Source organism: Anser cygnoides, chromosome 1 (assembly GCF_040182565.1).
Source record: "Anser cygnoides isolate HZ-2024a breed goose chromosome 1, Taihu_goose_T2T_genome, whole genome shotgun sequence".
In the NCBI taxonomy this organism is placed as follows: domain Eukaryota; kingdom Metazoa; phylum Chordata; class Aves; order Anseriformes; family Anatidae; genus Anser; species Anser cygnoides.
Window position 1 is genome coordinate 3,714,648 of NC_089873.1, and position 18,415 is coordinate 3,733,062.

General features: G+C 50.7%; 1 protein-coding gene and 1 long non-coding RNA gene across 3 annotated transcripts in view; one reads left to right on the forward strand and one right to left on the reverse strand.

Moving 5' to 3' along the window:
- The window catches only part of MKLN1 (muskelin 1), a 94,236-nt gene extending 84,059 nt beyond the window's left edge, over positions 1-10,177 (reverse strand). For both annotated transcript variants that reach the window (XM_067001431.1, XM_067001401.1), the window contains exon 1: positions 10,048-10,177. In XM_067001431.1, the coding sequence (XP_066857532.1) occupies positions 10,048-10,139 (92 nt within the window). In that variant the 5' untranslated portion in view covers positions 10,140-10,177. The remainder of the gene's footprint in view (positions 1-10,047) is intronic.
- Positions 10,178-10,980: 803 nt separating this feature from the next.
- On the forward strand, positions 10,981-18,194 carry LOC136791396 (uncharacterized). Its single transcript, XR_010833348.1, has 3 exons — positions 10,981-12,706; positions 13,420-13,496; positions 13,824-18,194. It is a non-coding gene; the product is annotated as an uncharacterized lncRNA (long non-coding RNA).
- The last annotated feature ends 221 nt before the right edge of the window (positions 18,195-18,415 follow it).

The following is an 18,415-nucleotide window of genomic DNA, read 5'->3' on the forward strand; positions in this document are numbered from 1 at the left end:
GTTAACAGAGGATTTCTTAGCCCCAATATGAAGAACTGAGGCAGGACCTCTTGCTTAGTAAGTTCAAGGAAGCTTGAGGCAATAGTGTACGTAAGCACGCACCCTGAAATACTACGTTGTCACGAGGTTTGCCAACTTAACGCTCAAATTTATTTCCATCTTCTCAGCAGCTGTTTCACAAACACATGCAATTTATTACAAATGCACTTCTGTCAAAAGAAAAATAGCTAAGCAAGTACAGCATATAAAAACTAATTTAATTTAACAACCACCTTACAGAAACACACTCATCAGATCACAACTGGCTGTGCTGGACAGCCAAACAGGCACCACTGCGCTCTGGTCTGAGAGAGGGTCATGAAAATCAGTTTCTCAATTATATCTTTCAAGGATCAGTTGGTTTTTGTTTTTGTTTTTTTTTGTTTGTTTGTTTTTTAAACTTAGCTGCCTTTCATCGTTGCCACCCAAAGACAGGCAAAAGCCCTTGGTAGAAACAAACCTCTCCTCAAGTGCTAAATGATGTGGGCACAGAAACCTCCGGCGCTCCTCCTCACCCTGCATCCCGTCGTGCCTTCGTCCTGCTGCGATGGTTCTTCCTCCGGGCACGCCGGGAGCTGAGTATTTCAACAACTGTATTGGCACAGCGAGTGCCCCCGTAATTAATTTCTGTTCCAGTCGTGCTCAAGAACCCTAAAGCACAGCCTTAACTTCTGGCTGCAGCAAGGCACTGAGCAACCCAACTCCTGAGCAGCGAGAGGCCCCGGCTCCAGGCTGGGAATATCAGAATGCCTTTTCCTTCCTCAGCGACTCTGTGATGAACTGCTGATTTCATAATCATTTTATTTGCAGCTGACCAGCCAGTGAATTGATGTTTTTGCACACAAGACTACCTGGAACCATTCCTTCTCATACTCGAGCGATTGTTTCTACACATCTAAGACTCAAGGACATTTGAAATCCGGCTTCCTAAGTGATCTACAAACAAAAGCATCACAGCGTGCAGGCAACTTAAGTAACGTTCCTGGAGGTTTCCAGAACAGAAATAAATCCCAGGCCTGATAAGATGACTAAGAATAGCACAAACTCTACCCTTCAATATTCAGCAAAGATGAGGAGATTACGCTCTGCAGCTCATTGGATCTGTAGTCGATAGAGGTAACACTGCAGTAAAAATTTCCAGAGTCTGGGACATCAACAGCCGCTGCCACTTTGTAATAAAGTTCAGTTTTAATTTAAAAAAAACTCGCACCTTGCTGAGAAAATGCAGTTTAGCTGGTATTTGAACACGGAGATTTCTACTGATGGCACTGAACAGAGAAGTCCCTGAACTTGCACTTTCCAAATCTTGCTGAAACACTGGTAGTGGAGCCCACTAACACTACCCAAGGAGGCTGGAGGAGAGCCGTGTCTGGCACATGTCTGGGTGAATCCCCTGTGCTGTCCCTGTGCTGTACTCTGAAGCATCACAGCCTTGTTGGAGTGGTTTTGCTTAAACTAATGCACGGATGGAAAAATCTGACCAAGGCCAAGAAGCAGGCTTAGGTCTCCCATGATTTCACAGCACTGCAACCATGTTTTTACGTGCCAATTTGCATTTTCACCCAAAGGAGGAATCCACAGAAACCAGACTGACTGCATGTAAAGATATGAAGTCGCGATAGAAGCCATAAACACTTCTTTAATACTCCTCAGCACTGTAACTTCACACTCAGTAAAATGTTCACCCAAAACACTGATGCCTGTAAAAGAATTTAAAGAAGACTACGTTCAACAGAACAGATTGAAGCCCCTCATGTCCAAACTGAGGTCAACCACAGAACTTTTTTCTAACTCGTACAAAAAATTCCTCCTGGTTCCAGGCAGAAACGCCTCCACTGGGTTAGCTTCCCTTTCAAAACTGAGGTTATCTCACAAACAACACAACTCTACTCAGGGAATTCAGACAACAAAATACAGACCCAGGAAATTAACAAACCATCAGAGTGATCTCAAGAACTGGTTAGTCGGGGAGCCATGCTACAAGTCAGAACCGTTTGCCTGTGGTGCTGCATTATGGAATAATTCCTTATTTTGGAGCACGATACATGAATTCACGCTCCAGCACACGACAGCTCCCAAAGCCGCCTTCCTTTCACGTTCAGCAGTTTCCAAATCCTGTACCAGAAGGCAGGTTTTTTTAGAAGACAAACCGAAAGTCAGCAGTAGCAACTCCACCATGAGAGAGGAGGGTGGGAACTCGTTCAGCAATTCCTTACTCATGGGTCACATTTACCTAATCCAGCTTTTTTTCCTTCCACCTCAGGCTGCCTCCCAGGGCTTTACAGGAACACCAAACCCAGGCTGGGGAGGAAGATCATTTCACAGAGCACACCCAAACCCAAAATGACCGACACAGTTTTTACCCCCCCCCCCCAGTTTCAGGCCATTTTCCTGGCACCGCAGAAGGCAGCGGCAGCGCAGCGAGCCTTCTCAACCCACCTGGCACGCAGGCTCCTGTCCTCAACTCACATACATGGTTGTGTTCCTCGACTTAAATCGATCCAGGAAATAATTTCTCCAAGATTATGCACGCTGAGTGTCAAGTAATAGCTAAAACAGCAACTAAGTAAGGTGACAAACCACTCAACATCTTCACTGCTCCTTCCTTTTCCTCCCAGAAGCTGTATTATTGAATTCAGACCAAGCTACACTTAAAATCCACTGCTCCTACAAAACTCTACAGGCTGTAGTCAAAATATACACATATACATTTATCATTAGAGGTTTATATTAACATGCAATTAAAATAAATCAAGCACTGGCTTGCTTTGGAAGCTGACAAAATTTGACCTCCAGCTAAGTACCGAATACACCACTTAGCCTCAACAGAAAAATCTTGATCACATCATAAAAATCAATCGTGGTGATAAAGTTAACAGCGCATTTCAACAGCGATTTGCTAAAAAGATGAATGTGCAGAACAAGAAGCTATATTCTTTGCCGTAAAAAAAAGAATCAGACTGTACATGCTGTCTCAGCAATAACAACAGTCACCGCGAGGAAAACACGCTCTGCTCCAACTAGTTTTACTCTTTAAGCAAGTAATTAGTAATCACAATCTAGCCAGCTTTCATTAAGCTTGAAGGATATAAACCATACACAGAACGAATGATCCATAATCCGGCGATGTTAACACCTTCTATGAAAATCTCACAATCTTAATGTTCCCCAAAAATGCCAGGGTTGGACGTTTGAGATTCCGCCAGCTTCGTCACGCCGTGGGACCCCAGCAATTAGCAATTTACCTTCATCCTTCTGCCAGCAAATAAAACTGCCCAACCTCCTAAATAATGGCTGCATTTTAACAAAAATTTCTTCACCTACCACAGCATTTGTGCCTTCACCTGGGAAGAAACTTCCACGAAGAGCTATCAGGCTCCTGACGCCAGTGTAAGGCATGAACTTAATAATTTTGTGCTCATTTTCACTTTCACTCTTTTGATCTTTTTCTTCCTCATCACTTCACGTTTTCACCGAGTTGTCAGGCAGAAAATCACCCAGTACTTGTGTACTCAACCTGTAGGCAACTATTTCCTGCAGAAATATTTTGCAGTACTCTATTTCAGCTTGTAGAGAAGAATTCTAGGCTATAGACGTGATGCAGCAAGGAGGGAAATGTCTGTTAGGAAAAGAAAATTTGTAGAAACATCCAAAAAAAGCCACACAAGTGAAAAAACTTTTCAAATGGATGCTGAAGAGAAGCAGATCTGGGAACGTTTCTATACACGGGGCTCGCTGGAATCAGCCAGGGACCAGCATCACTCAGCTCACTTCATCAGTCAGCGTTTGCGTCCCCAGCCCGTTTTAGCAACTGGTAAAATTATCGATTAATTGTAAGTACAGCATGAGCACGTAACTCCAGATGGCCAGAGGGTGCGTCTGCTCCGCTCCCCTCATCTCTAGATGAAGCGACTAGAGCAAAAAAGGATTGACTAAATTAAAATGTTCAAGTCAAACTGGAAATGCTGACAAACGAAGTTGAAAAAACGACACGCAGGCTTAAAGGTGCAAAAGCAGTTGTGGTTCTACAGCTGAAATGGAAGTCCTCAGGGCTACGTAACCAGAGTTACTTAAGAAACTGTGAGAAACAAGAAGCAGCATTAAGACATCCAGCAAATGGACGAGGAGCAGTTTGCCCTGCCAGGAAAGCTCTAAAGGCCTTTGATGCTGCACAGCTTGGGCAGTTTTGAACCAGCGAGACCTCAACAGGAGATGGCTTCACCTAGTTAAGGACCCAGAACTCGGGAAGCAGAAAGCAAAAAGGAAAAGCAAACCTTTGCGTTAGACATTTCTGACCTCAGCTCAAGGGCGAGATCCTTCAAGACCTGGATCCGTCTGCGACAAGATTTACGAAGCCACGAGATACAGACCTGACTCATCGCTGTCACCTGCTCGGAGGGAGAACTCGCAATCCCGTTCCACTAGCCTCAAACACGCGTTTTGTCCTGCCACAGAGATCAGGTAGCTGGAATTCGGGATATTTTCAGGTTTTTTTTTGTTTGTTTTAAAATCCTACGGACCTTGCCCAAAAAGCAGGCCGTTATGCACGTTCTCGGCACCTGCTTGCTAATGCTGTGTAATATCCTAGATTTGTAAACACAAGGGAGTACATCCTTGGTTCAGGGTAAACACAGGACAGCAATAGATGGCTGGTTAGTCTGAGCAGGAACTTTCTGCCATAACTTAGTGAAAAAGAAAGAAAAAAAAATGCATTCTCACTTTGGAAGGCTCCCAGTCACTTCTAACTTGACTATGAAAAAAATCTTTTGCTTACTTTACTTTCCCCTTACTTCTCCAGCGAGCCTTTTAGAAAAGGAACAGAGTTATCCAGGCTTCAGCACTCGATATAGCACCTCATGAAGTGTCACACAGGAAAAGACTGGAATTACTAGAATAACTCAAGTCCACAGTGAGATAAATAACAAGGGGTTGTAACAAAAAAGTGACTGCCATTTAGGAGAAGGCCACTGTTGGCACTGAATCATCAGCTTAGAAACCCATCTTATATTCTTAGTAGCACAAGAAATAACTTAGAGAAGTGTCAATATAAAAAGTAATCTGAAAATATTCAAAATAAATAAATAAATAAATATTCTGGAAATATTCTGACCTTCCTCTACAGAGGTATCATACAGGAAGACCCTAATGGCTGAAGATCTGAGCAACAGCAATGGGATGAAACCTCCCAGCAAAGCTGCATGACCGGAATAATGCTGTTTAAAAAAAAAAAAAAAACACTCTTGTTAGTCCGTGTGAAAGTGCCAGAAGGACCTGGGCGCGTTTGCCAGCTACAAGATGCCATGAGTCAGGAATCTGATGCAACCACTAGAAAGCCGTGGTCCTAGGACAGAGCACTGAGGCACTTTCCAGCAGAGAAGGGCACATGATTGCCACTGCAGGGAGCACAGCACCGCTCCTTGTATTCACCGGCAGCAAATTTGAACTGGAACAAGTACAAAAAGCAGGCTATTGGAAAGATCAGGGTACAAAGTGCTTCTCCCCGAAAACAAAGAGACAGCTTTTGGTCCTCTCCCTTACCAAAAAAAGGAAGATTGAACGGGGGTTATATTACCTTCTATAAATTGTTTATTCCCTCCCTGTCCAAAAAAAGAAGCGCCTGAGCTCATCGCTTTCTGCGGACAGCCGGAGGAGGGAGAGGGGAATAAAGTCCAGGTCTGCCTCTCTCGGGGCACGTGGAACTACACCAGAATTTTGTGTGGCTTGCACCAAGGGACCGCACTGCTGATGGTGGGGAAGTCCTCGGGGTGGTCCCTTGTGGGACATCGGGGAGCTGTCTCCCACATGGGTCATTCATTTCGGGGAGAAACCACGAAGAGGCAAGGCAGGATCCGATGAGGAAGCGTCAGCGACCGGCTGGGCTGAATGTTTTCCAAGCTGGACAGGCTGAAGCCTCTCGATACGGAGTGCTCCCTGGAAACACCACGTTTCAAGAACAAATTTGCTCTTGGACCAGTTCTCTTCCCAAAGGCACAACTTGCCCCAAAATGCAGACTAAACTAGACACCAGACCAAGTCATTCAGTTGGACCCAGATAGTTTTAAATAATTTCCAAGCCAGTATAGCTGCTGGTAGCTACAAGCCAGCAGAAGACAGCTCCAGCCATCTGCAAACCACTAGGAGCATTCTTCTGCAGATTGGAGAAGGACAATCCGCACCTGACGTTTGGAAAGGTCTGTGCAAACATGCAGATGAACGTGTCACTGGTAACACGGCCTGAAATTGGGTTGGGCACTAACCAGTCCCCTTGTACCACCAAAGGCAACAGAAAAGTTAACGCTCGCTGCGAGAAAATGCTCGGTCACTTACAGAAAACTGGTGGTTATCAACAGATTGCTGACCCTGAACGAGAATGTGGCCAGACGGGTCTTTGAAAACAGCGTGGGTTTTTGTTTGTCATCTTTTTAGTGAAAAATTACAGTTATTGGGTGACTTTTGGTGTTCTGACAAGTTTCAGTGTCACTCCAGCATCCAATACGCAGATGCAAGTAAGACACTGGATATCCAGTTCCTTCCACAGACAGCAGCGATGAAAATTTTCTATCTCAGCTTTGATTTTTACATTTAAAACCACGTAACTGTTTGAGAGACACGTTTAAATCATGCTTGGCTGACACAGAACATGGGTAATGCACTCTGCTCCTCCGCCACGAGCTCTTCACTCCCAACACCAGGGCAGCAGTGAGCAAGCTCCCAATGACAAGCCACACTCTGAATGTGTTCCTACGTATGGGACAGCAGGAGACCCTTTAGGGTTAAAGTAGAAACCCTAACTTCTTAGGAAAACCCCTAACTTCTTAGTTATGCTACCAAACTTATTTAAACTACGGCCTAACCACAATTCATAGAATCATGCAACGGCTTGGGTTGGGCAGGACCTTAAAGACCCCCTCGTTCCAAAGAAATAGTAAGACAACTTTCAGCTCTACCTGCACGTTCATCCCACAGCACATTACGTGCCTTTAACGGTGATTTTGACGTCTCCCACCTCCCCTCCCTCCCTAAACACCACTCTCCTACGGGATTTCCTTCCTGAGTTTCCACCTTTCAAGACTCTGATCTTCAGCCACAGGTCGGAGCCTTCCCCTTCAGGCCACGTTCAAGCTCTCTCCCAGAAGGTGGGAATCGAACGTCAGCAGGCAGCAAGTGCAAACCGAACCTTCCTGTGGGCCTCTTTCACCACAACCCCGCCTGGTGTTTCCAGGGCTGCTCAGAAACCAGCACGTGAGCCCCAAACGGGGTCGGCGTGCTGGAGAACAACCCCGTCGTCGCCAGGACTGCTGAACACTGCCCCAAAGCTGCTCCGCCTGCTTTTATCGACGAGCGCCTACAAACCCTGCCTTAAAAACCAGCCAAATGCAAGGTCACGCGTTCGTAAAACGCCGGCCCTGTTACGGGGAGGGGAATCGTACCACGGGCTGCAATGACGCGAAGGACTTTGGGCAGCACTGCAGGTGCCACGAGAGCATTAAATCCTGACAAAAAGGTGGCAAAAAGGGCTAACGGGAGCCTCAGAAAGGAGCACGGAGGAGAAAGGGAGTTATCTTTGTGCGTTGCATCAGGGAGATCGATACTGGACTGTCACCCTTCCTTCAGCGGCCAACAATTTATAACTACAAGCACAATCGCAGACCTGAAAAAAAAATAATGCTTTAACGGCTTTTTAACCAAAAAAAGGCCAAAAGGATTACTTCGTTATCACCAAAAATAATTAATCAGAAAGGAACTTGGTTCTTTTTAATATCTAAAAAAGCAAACGTACGGAAAGATACAGCCACTGTGGGTTTAGGCAGCAAAACTTTTGTTAAAGTTTTACCTCCTTTCAGCAAACGGAGATAATCCGTGAAATTAACAATTAACAACTAAATTAACCGCTGCTTGTTGAGACCGGGTGACAGAGCTACCTCAACCCCAGGTTACTAAACTCGGTGCAATCATTAGACAAGACTCTACGGCCGGCAGTGAGCACGGTGCCCAAACGAAGTATTCCCAATAATCCCCCAGACCTGAAGGGCTGCAGAAAGGGGCAGCAAAACCCAAACGGCCAGACCACGTTGTTTTCATCCCAAATTCTGCTTTCAGTAACCCGGGAACCTCAACGGGCCATAAGTGGCCTGCCAGGAGGCCGAGGATCCCATTGAGGACGGGCACACGTTAGTGCAGGCCACTGCTCTGAAGCACAACTCCAGGCTAACCCTAAATTCCCAAAAATCGCAACAAGTAAGGCACCAGGTGACCCCTTTCCCCCAAAACCCTTTGTAAATCACAGCTCCCCACAAAATTTCTCACCATCCCTCCCACACAGCCCCAAGCCCCCCAGCCTTCTGAGCACCACTGACCCCGAACACAGCCCCCCGAGCTGACCATCACCCCACAGACCCCCAAACCCTGCTGAACACCCCCTCCCCATACACACAATCTCCCCAAAACCTTTCTACCTCCCCACACACACCCCCCAAAACCTTTTCACCACCCCTACCACTCTTTCATAGCCCCCCAAAACCCCTCCCCACACACAGCCCCCCAAACTTTTCTACCACCCCTCACTCTCACAGTCTCACATCCCTACTGAACCACACACACAGCATCCCAAAACCTTTCCAACTCCTCTCCCTTTCACAGACAGCCCCCCAAAACCCTACTGCACACCCCCTCTTCACACACAGCCCCCCTCAAAACCTTTCCGACACCCCCAGTGCACACACAGCCCCCCAAAACCTTTCCACCCCCCTTTCTCTCACCCACAGACCCACACAGCACCCCGCAACCCCCTTTTCCCACACACAGCCCCCCAAAATCAACTGAACACCCCCTCCCTCTCACATAGCCCTCCAAAACCTCCCCACCCCCCTCCCTCTCACACACAGCCCCCAAACCCCACTGACCACCCCCTTTTCCCATACACAGCCCCCCCAAAACCTTTTTACCCCCCCACACACAGCCCCAAATCTCTACAGAACACCCCCTTTCTCCCACACACAGCCCCCCCAAAACCCTACTGAACATCCCCTCCCTCTCACACAGCCCCCCAAAACCTTTCCAACTCCCCTCCCTCTCACTCACAGCCCCCAAAAATCCCTACTGACCACCCCCTTTTCCCACACGTAGCCCCCTAAAAACCTTTTTACCCCCCCACACAGCCCCAAATCTCTACAGAACACCACCTTTCTCCCACACACAGCCCCCCAAAACCCTATTGAATGCCCCTTTTTCCCACATACAGCCCCCCAAAACCCCTCCCCACACAAAGCCCTCCAAAAACCTTCCCACCCCCCTCCCCCACACACAGCGCCCCCAAAACCTTTTTACCCCCCCATACGCAACCCTAAATCCCCACAGAACACCCCCTTTCTCTCACACACAGCCCCAAAACCCTATTGAACGCCCCCTCCCTCTCACACAGCCCCCCAAAACCTTTCTGCCCCCCTCCATTTCACGTACAGCCCCAAATCCCTACAGAACACCCCCTCCCCTCACACACAGCCCCCAAACCCCACAGAACACCCCAATTTCCCCCCCACACACACCCCAAATCCCCACAGAACACCCCCTCCCTCTCACAAAGCCCCCCAAAAGCTTTTTACCCCCCCTTTCTCTCACCCACCGCCCCAAATCCCCACAGAACACCCCCCTCCCCTCACGCACGGCCCCCAAACCCCACTGCCCACCCCCATTTCCCACACACGTTCCCCCAAAACCCTTCCAAACCCCCCTCCCCTCACGCACAGCCCCCAAACCCCACACAACACCCCCGTTTCCCACACACACTCCCCCAAAAACCTTAGAGCCCCCCTCCCCTCACACACAGCCCCCCCCCCACCCCCTTTCCCTCCTCACCGCCCCCTTTCCCCCCCCTCACAGCCCCCAAAACCCCCTCACAGCGCCCCCAACCCCCTCCCCGCCAGGCCCCAGCCCCCCGAGGCAGGCCGTACCCCCTTCCCCGTCCCCTCCCCGTCCCCCCCCGGCGCCCAGGCCCCCCGCCGGGCTCACTCGGGCAGGTAGGAGGAGGAGAAGCTGCTCCAGCGGTGCAGGCCGTAGCCCAGCACCCGGCTCTCCGGGCCCGCCGGCCCCGCCGCCGCCATCTTGGAATCGGCACCCGCGGCCCGGCAGCGATCGCGGGGCGGGGGGGGGGGGGGGGGGCAGAGGGAGGGCGGGGCTCGCTCTTAAAGGGGCCGCGCCCGGGGATTGAGGTGTGTGGGGGGGGTAAGGGTATGGGGTCGGGGTTTAGGATAGGGAGTGGGGGTGAGGTTTGGGGAGTGTTTTGTGGAGCTGTAGGGGGATATGGGGCTTGTGGGGCTGTAGGGGGATTTGGGGCTGTAGGGGGATTTGGGGCTTGTGGGGCTGTAGGGGGATTTGGGGCTGTAGGGGGATTTGGGGCTGTAGGGGGATTTGGGGGCTTGTGGGGCTGTAGGGGGATATGGGGCTGTAGGGGGATTTGGGGCTGTAGGGGGATTTGGGGGCTTGTGGGGCTGTAGGGGGATATGGGGCTGTAGGGGGCTTGTGGGGCTGTAGGGGGATTTGGGGCTTGTGGGGCTGTAGGGGGCTTGTGGGGCTGTAGGGGGCTTGTGGGGCTGTAGGGGGATTTGGGGCTGTAGGGGGATTTGGGGCTGTAGGGGCTGTAGGGGGATAGGGGGCTTATGGGGCTGTAGGGGCTTTATGGGGCTGTAGGGGCTTTATGGGGCTGTAGGGGGATATGGGGCTTATGGGGCTGTAGGGGGATAGGGGGCTGTAGGGGCATGCCCCATGAGGCTGTAGAGGGATATGGGGATTTTGGGGGGGGTAAGGATATATGGGGTTGGGGGGTTGGGGGAAGGTGTGGGGGGTGTTAGGGAATGGGGTGGGGGGAGGTTTGGGGAGTGTTTTGTGGGGTTGCAAGGGGATATGGGGCTTATGGGGCTGTAGGGGGATATGGGGCTGTAGGGGGATATGGGGCCCAAGGGGTATATGGGGCTGTAGGGGGATGCCCCATGGGGCGTAGGGGGATATGGGGTCCAAGGGTTATACGGGGCTGTAGGGGAATGCCCCATGAGGCTGTTAGAGGGATATGGGGCCTAAAGGGTGTATGGGGCTGTAGGGGAATGTCCTATGGAGCTGTAGAGGGATATGGGGCCCAAGGGGTATATAGGGCTGTTGGGGGATATGGGGTCTAGGGGGTATATAGGGCTGTAGGGGAATGCCCCTTGAGGCTGTACAGGGATATGGGGCTATAGGGAAATGTCCTAGGGGGCTATAGGGGAATATGGGGCCCAAGGGGTGTATGGGGCTGTAAGGGAATGTCCTATGGGGCTGTAAGGGGTGTATGGGGCTCAAGGGGAATGCCCTATGGGGCCGTAGGGGGATATGGGGCCCAAGGGGTGTACAGGGCTGTAGGGGAATGTCCTATGGGGCTGTAGGGGGATATGGGGTCCAAGGGGGATATGGGGCTGTAGGGGAATGTCCTATGGAGCTGTAGGGTGATATGGGGCCCAAGGGGGTTATGGGGCTGTAGGGGAGTGCCCCATGAGGCTGTGATGAACTATGGGGTTGTACAGGGATATGGGATTGTAGGGGAATGCCCCGTGGGCCTATAAGGAGATACAACACCCAAAGGGGTTATGTCCCATGGGGCTGTGGTGGGCTATGGGGCCCAAAGGGGATGTGGGACTGTAAGGGATGTCCCATAGGGTTGTACAGGGATAGGGGGATGTAAGGGAATGCTTAATAGGGCTGTGGTGTGCTATGGGGCTGTAGGGGGCTATGAGGCTGTAGGGTGGTGCCCCATAGGCCTGCAGAGGGATATGGGGCCTAAGGGGGATACATCCCATGGGCCTGTGGTGGGCCACAGAGCTATACAGGGACATGGGACTGTAGGGGGATGCCCCATGGGGCTGCGGTGACCTATGGGGCCAATGGAGACAATGGGAGTGTAGGGGGATGTCCCATGGGGCTGTGGTGGGCTATGGGGCCCAAGAGGGATATGGGGCTGTAGGGGGTTGTGCTATGGGGCTGTAGAGGGATATGGAGATGTAAGGGGATGTCCCATGGGGCTGTGGTGGGCTATGGGGTTCAAGGGGGCTGTTGGGCTGTAGGGGGTTACCCCATAGGGCTGTGGTGGGCTATGGGACTGTAGAGGGATATGGAGATGTAAGGCGTTGCCCTGTGGGGCTGTTGTGGGTTATGGGGCCCAAGAGGGATATGGGCCTGTAGGGGGTTGCCCTGTGGGGCTATGGTGACCTATGGGGCCCAAGGGGGATTATGGGGCTGTCAGGGGTGGGCTATGGGGCTATAGGGGGATGCCCAATGGGGTATAGGGTCCAGGGTGTGGGGAAGAGGGTCTGTCCAAATCGCTCTTGCAGTGATCCCCGTCCCTCTTCTCCCCGGCTCCATGTTGTTAGCTGGGTGTTGCGCCGTGTCTCTGCTTCGTGGGAAGGACCAGGAGAAGCTTGTTTTGACAATTCTGCCAGTTTTAACATGCTGTTTTGTTGCATTTTATTTATCTTTTTTTTTTCCCCCAGAAAGGAATTAGGGTAATTAAAGTCCCCATAAATAACGGAAAACACATAAACAAAAGTAAATAACGAGTAAAATGGAAAGGCACTGACTGAGCGGTACCCAGATTCAACGCGTGACCAACAGCCCCCTTTGAGAGCAATCACAGGCTGAGCGCAGGGTACCAGCATTAGTCAGATTTAATTATTTTTTTTTCCTTGGGTTATTTTTTTCTCCTTCAGTCCATACAACAGCTCGTCTGCGTGCTTCGTGGGGAGGTAGCCTGGAGGTCCAGACGGTGGGAAAGAACCCAAGTGGTTTCCCAAGTCTTGCACATTGTCATATTTATTAACTTTAATTTTTTATTTTTTTATTTTTTTTTTCTGTCAATGCTGCTGAAGAGTTCGCCGTCAGTGCTGGGATGTTTGGGTGTCCGCATTGCGTTGCTGTCCCTGGTTTAGAGGGAAGCTCCCCTTGGGATCTCCATTCCACACCATTATATTTTCCAGTGCTTTTGCCCGCTGCGTGGCCGCGCACCAGGAGGCTGGACCCAAAATCCCAAACACCTGCGTATTTCAGCATATAAATCGGACATTCCTTGATGGTTTTCTCTATTGTTACCTGTTTTTTTCTTATAGGAGGGAGATGTTTTCACCCAGAGCCCCCATCAAATCAGAGGGGAGGTTTGGGACATCCTGGGGCAGCTCTGGGATGCTCAAGAAATCAGAGGAGATATTTCAAGACCGTGACGGGGAAGAAAATAAACCACCAGCAAACAACCAGCTGTCGGTTGGAAATGACAGATTGAGGAGATATTATCGGGCAGGACAGCAAGATGCCTGGCTAGATTAAATTAACGCAAGGATTTTTATTTTTTCCCCTCCTTTATTTTAGGAAAGTGAGTGAGAGCACGACGACAAAATTTGGCTGTGGCTGAAAAATTCGTCCGGCAGCCTCAGATTATTTCAAAAGTGAGTGGAAGCAGCAAGGGCTTCATCTCGAGACCCCTTCCCAGGAGCAGGGGGCACCGTGGTTTTGGTGCATGAAAGCCCCACAGTGCTGAAAAAGCGCAACAAAAACCTGCATGCAATGCACCACCCTCCACACCTCTCTCTGCTGCTGCACTAACAAGGATTTTAGAAGTTTGTAGCCTTCCTGTGGCATTTAAGATTTCACTTATCTAAAATTCTGCCCGTGGGTCTTTTTTTTATTTTTATTTTTTCCCTGCCATTTACTGCAGGAGCATTAAAGAAAATAGTTCAGTAAGGATCTTGCTAATAATATTCTCCCAACCCCAGGGAAAGGGATGCTACCCTGGCATTTGGAGCCTCGCTAACAAGCAGCCTGAGAGGAGCGATGCCATATGAGACCTGTAACCTCCGAACATGAAATTTTGGAGACTGCAAACGAGCGGTGAGTGCCAGCCCTGCGGCAGGGAGGAGGCAGAGGAAGAGCCAGCAGCTCCCTGCTCGCCGCTGCACGGAGCAAACCGCCCCAGGACTTTCTCCGCCCGGCGTCCTGTTACCGCCTGGATCAGGACGCGGACTCCAAGCCAGCTTATTTTTAGCACATTTTGGGCTTAAAGCGAAGCAAAAGCTGGTGAAATATGCAGTACTGACAGCCCTGGAAAAAAAAAAATCTTTATTCGTCTGCAGCACTGGAAGCAGGGAAGGCTGCGAGGAAGCAAAGCAGTTGCAAGCTGCAGAGCTGCAAGGCAATTCTCCCAGCTACTCGGGCTCAGTCTGCCCAGCTCTACACGGTTTTAGATGGTGGCAGGAGAGGGTTTTTTCCACGCTCGGAGAGGGCCTCACACAGCCGGGAGGAGCCCGGCATGCTGCAGGTTTGGGCAGCTTGCGAGGCTCCAGCTGAGCTCGCTGCATCTGCCCGAGCTCAGCGGCGGGGCCATAAAAATGGGAGAGACTCGGAAAACATGAGTGTCTGACCCTGCTCTGCGAGGCTTTTGCTGCATAAATACAACACGGGATTCACGGTGATGGCAGTGATGCTGTCCTGTGCCACCTCCGGCAGCCTCTCAGACCCGCTGCTTTGGGGAAAAATAACCCGGAGGGGTCACTTAGGAAGCAAATGCCGTGCAGGGCAGTTCCTGTCCCCGTCGCTTGGCATCCGGCTGAAATCCTCCAGCGGGGTTTGGTGTCTGCAGGACCTGTCTGCAGAGCAGAACCAAGCAGCAAAAGTGGGTCCCTGCAGCACGTGGAGGAGCATGCCAGGAGGTCCCTGGATGGGCGCCTGGGACAGTAGCTGGGATCACCAGGGGAGGCCAGGGTGACCCCAAGAGCTGTCCCCTGCCTCCCTCCGCCAGGAGGATGCGCACAGGGCGTTAACGTGCTTGTCGTCAGCAGGCTTGAAACCCAACCACGGACAGCTCAGGGATTTGAGGATTGTTTGTGTCTGCCTCGAGACAAATACCTCGTGTGTGTGTGTGTGTGTGTGTGTGTCCACGGCACAAACCCGCTCCTCTGCTGCGCGTGTGTTTCGAGTTTCCTCATGCAAAACCTGCGTGGGTGTTGAGATATGTAATGAGCGCATAGTTCAGGATGAAAACAAGTTGCGTGGAGGAGCCAAGTAACGCCAAAAAAATGAAAGCAATACAAACAACAACATGGCACGCAGCCATACCAGCTAGACCGTGGGCCAGCCGGATCTCACGTCCTCCCCGGAGCTGCGGAGCCCATCAGCTGTTGGAAAAAGAGACCTTTAAAGACGAGCGGGAGGAAATAGCATTGGCAGTGCAGGCCACAGCGTGTTTCCTTCCAACGCGGGACGGAGCCAAGGACATGAGGCAGAGCTGTGTAACGTTTGGGGTCTCGTTGCTCAGCCCTGAAGTAAGGCGAAAACCTCCAGTGGGTTGCAGTTGTGTAAACTCCTATTGTTCTGCGAGCGGAAGAGGAGTGCTGGCCTGATGGGGTATTGTCACACCAGATTTTGGCAATGCTTGCTCACCTCGCCGAGCTCCCTCTGCACAGCCAGGGCTTGGTTTTAACCCGGGGCTGCAGGGGGAAGGACCCTGCCTGGCTGTGCTGGACCCTTGGCATCTCTCAAAGCCAAACGTGTGCTCCTTCCCATAGGATCTTCAAAGAAAAATACCTACGGGACAGAGCAGGACCGGGGGCAATTCCAGAATCGCTCCCCAAAGCATCCTCGCTAACTATCCTGTCTCATTTTGATGATATGATGGAGAAAGAAAAAATGGGAAAGCTTATCGAGCTTTGGAAAAAAAAAATGGAAAAGCTTACTCCTCTTCTGTGGGGTCTGGATGCATTTCCATACTAAAAACGGGTGAAAGCAAGCCTCAAAAATCATCTGTACCTTCTTGTAATGCAGTGAAACCATGCCTCCTTCAGCATAATAACAGAGCTCCTCTTACGGAGGCCCTGATCCAAGCATCTGCTCCCAGGCCGTGCACTTAAATACCTGCCCGAGCCCTCTTCACCAGCTCTTGCAGCATCTGTCCTTTGGTTAAAGGCTTAAATCAGCCCAAGAGCTTGCTGGCAATCCGGAAGATTGAAAGGGGCCTTAAATACCGGAGCCTCCACGTGCGTATTGGCATCATTCTTTGCATAAAAGCCAGCTTGAAAGGGCTTGTTTTACAAAGCACAAGCGTGCTTTTTTTTTTTATATTATTTGCATCAAGGTCAGTAACTCAGCTTCATTCATTAGTCTCCAGCTGCAAAGCAACGTGCCCCAGACAAGGGGGGAAAACGCATCTGAGTCAGAAAATAATATTTAAGGGATTCGAGCGGCTCTGAGCCACGTCGAGGAAAAAAAAGATCTTGGTGCCCTGGCGTGCTCAGCCCCGGCTGAGCTGAAACAGGCTGCTGGAGGGCAGGAAAAGCTGCTGAGATGGGCACAAATGTTGCCCTGGGTGCTTCGGTAGGACGTGCCTCTCGAATGTCACCCCTGTGCCACCCTCTCCAGTGCTCCTGCGCCCTCGGTGCCTCTTCCCTCTTCCAAGAGGAGCGCCTGGGCGTTGTGATTATTTCTCTGAATCACCCAGAGAGGATGCTCCGGCCTCTGTTTCAGATGCAAAATGTGCCTTGGAATTCAATAGTTGCTATAGTGCCGTAATTACGCTTTTTATGGAGTACTTAGTCACAATGGCTGGAGCGCCTGTTATTAGGCTTGGACTCCTTCTGCTGCTGTATTTTAAAGACCTTTCTGTTAAGCACCTTCTCCCTGCTTTAAAAATAGTTTGTTTCAGCACTTGTGTGCCTCCAGAGACAGCCCCAGCTCATGGCACTGATGGAGCACAAGGACAGGGTTTGCAGCCCGCTTTCTGCACCGCGGGAGTTGCGGTGCCTTGGCCTTGGGTGCTCCAAAACGCACACCAAAGTCAGCTTAAACAACACTGGCAGAATATTTCCAGGATCTGGGAGCTGTTAAGCACTGATCCTGCCAACATCTGTGGTTTGGAGAGGACTCTCAATGCCTGCTCGGGGCACCCGCACCTTCCCTTCGGCACCGTGGAGAGGGTGGACTCCTTGGGTGCTCCTCCTCGAAGATGCCTAAGTCTACAGCAACAGGACACAATTTGGGCAAAGATTAATCCTTCTGGGGTGCTGCTGTTCTGGTGCCCATTCCAGAAGAAGCCCAGCTGCAGCGCGGGCAGCTGAGATAGGTAAGATGGGCACCGCACTCCACATCACTCCTCCGACCAGCAGGGATGCTCTCCACCCTACACCATGGGATCAGCCTTTCCCCTCTCTAAACCTCTTTTTGTGCCCGGGTTTCCCCATCTGGAGAATGGAGCTAACTACTTAATTGCCTACTTTCTAAGGAGTCAAGCAGGATAATTAGCTGGTGTTTGGGTAATGCGTCATAGGGCAGGAGCGCTAAGTGGTATTGCTGTCAGCAGCACCGTGGGAAGCGAAGGGCTCAATCTTGGTTTCCAGTCGGGGATGTCAGGGTGTCCCCAAGTTCATCGCTCCCACTGACTGGTCTGCTGAGGGCAGGGGACTTGGGCGAAGAGTTTAAAGGAGGAGGATGCCAAGGGCAGCAGTGAGCTGCTTGTGATCCAGAGGAGAGCTGTGACAATAGCTCCGTGGACTTTGGAAAGAGAAAAGCAAGAATGATGACAAGGGAACATGCCTGGAGCAACACAGAAAGGGCTGGTGTCTGTAACTAGCATAATTCTTGAACAGCAACATCCTCCGAGTTGCCAGAGTGCATCGGGGAAAGTTTTCTTGCCATGCATTTATTGCATGCGTGCAGCACGGTGGGAAGCACCACACAGAAACCCGTCTCACTCTCCCTGGGGACTGAAGTAGCCTCGACCTAAAAAGAGATTTTATCTCTCATCATTTATCTCTCATCTTTAGTTTTTATTATTGTCCAGATTTCGTTAGGGATGAACTTTAAGCCTTTCTCGTGTCTGTTGATGATAACCGATGAGGTTTCAACGATGCCTTCTTGAAGTTAAACATCGGAGAGACGCTTTGGTTAATAGTCTGCCTTTCAGAGCAGTGCCTTAGCTCTCTTCTGCTCCCGTCTGCTTCATTTAGAGTGAGTGCCCAAGAGCGGTGCAGCTAAGGAAGGATTCTTGTGCAGAAGCTCTCGAAGCTTTCAAACGACCAGCAGACCCTTCAGCGCCGCCTTGTTTTCGCCGTAGCTGGAACAACGCTTTCCGTGACTCACTGCTAATTATGCTCAGCTTTCACAAACAAATGTTTTTAACCTCATTGGATCTGGAAAAACAAAAAACAAAACAAAAAAAAACCCTCTTCGACCCTCAGCTCTTTCCCTGTGCCATCCTGGAAAAGCTGCTGTGATTTGGTGTCCCACCTCTGCGAGCCCAGCTGCTGGGCTTTCTGGCCACACCAGGGAAGCCCGTTCTCCTCCTCCTGCCTCTTTTCTAAATGAGCTGACATTTCTC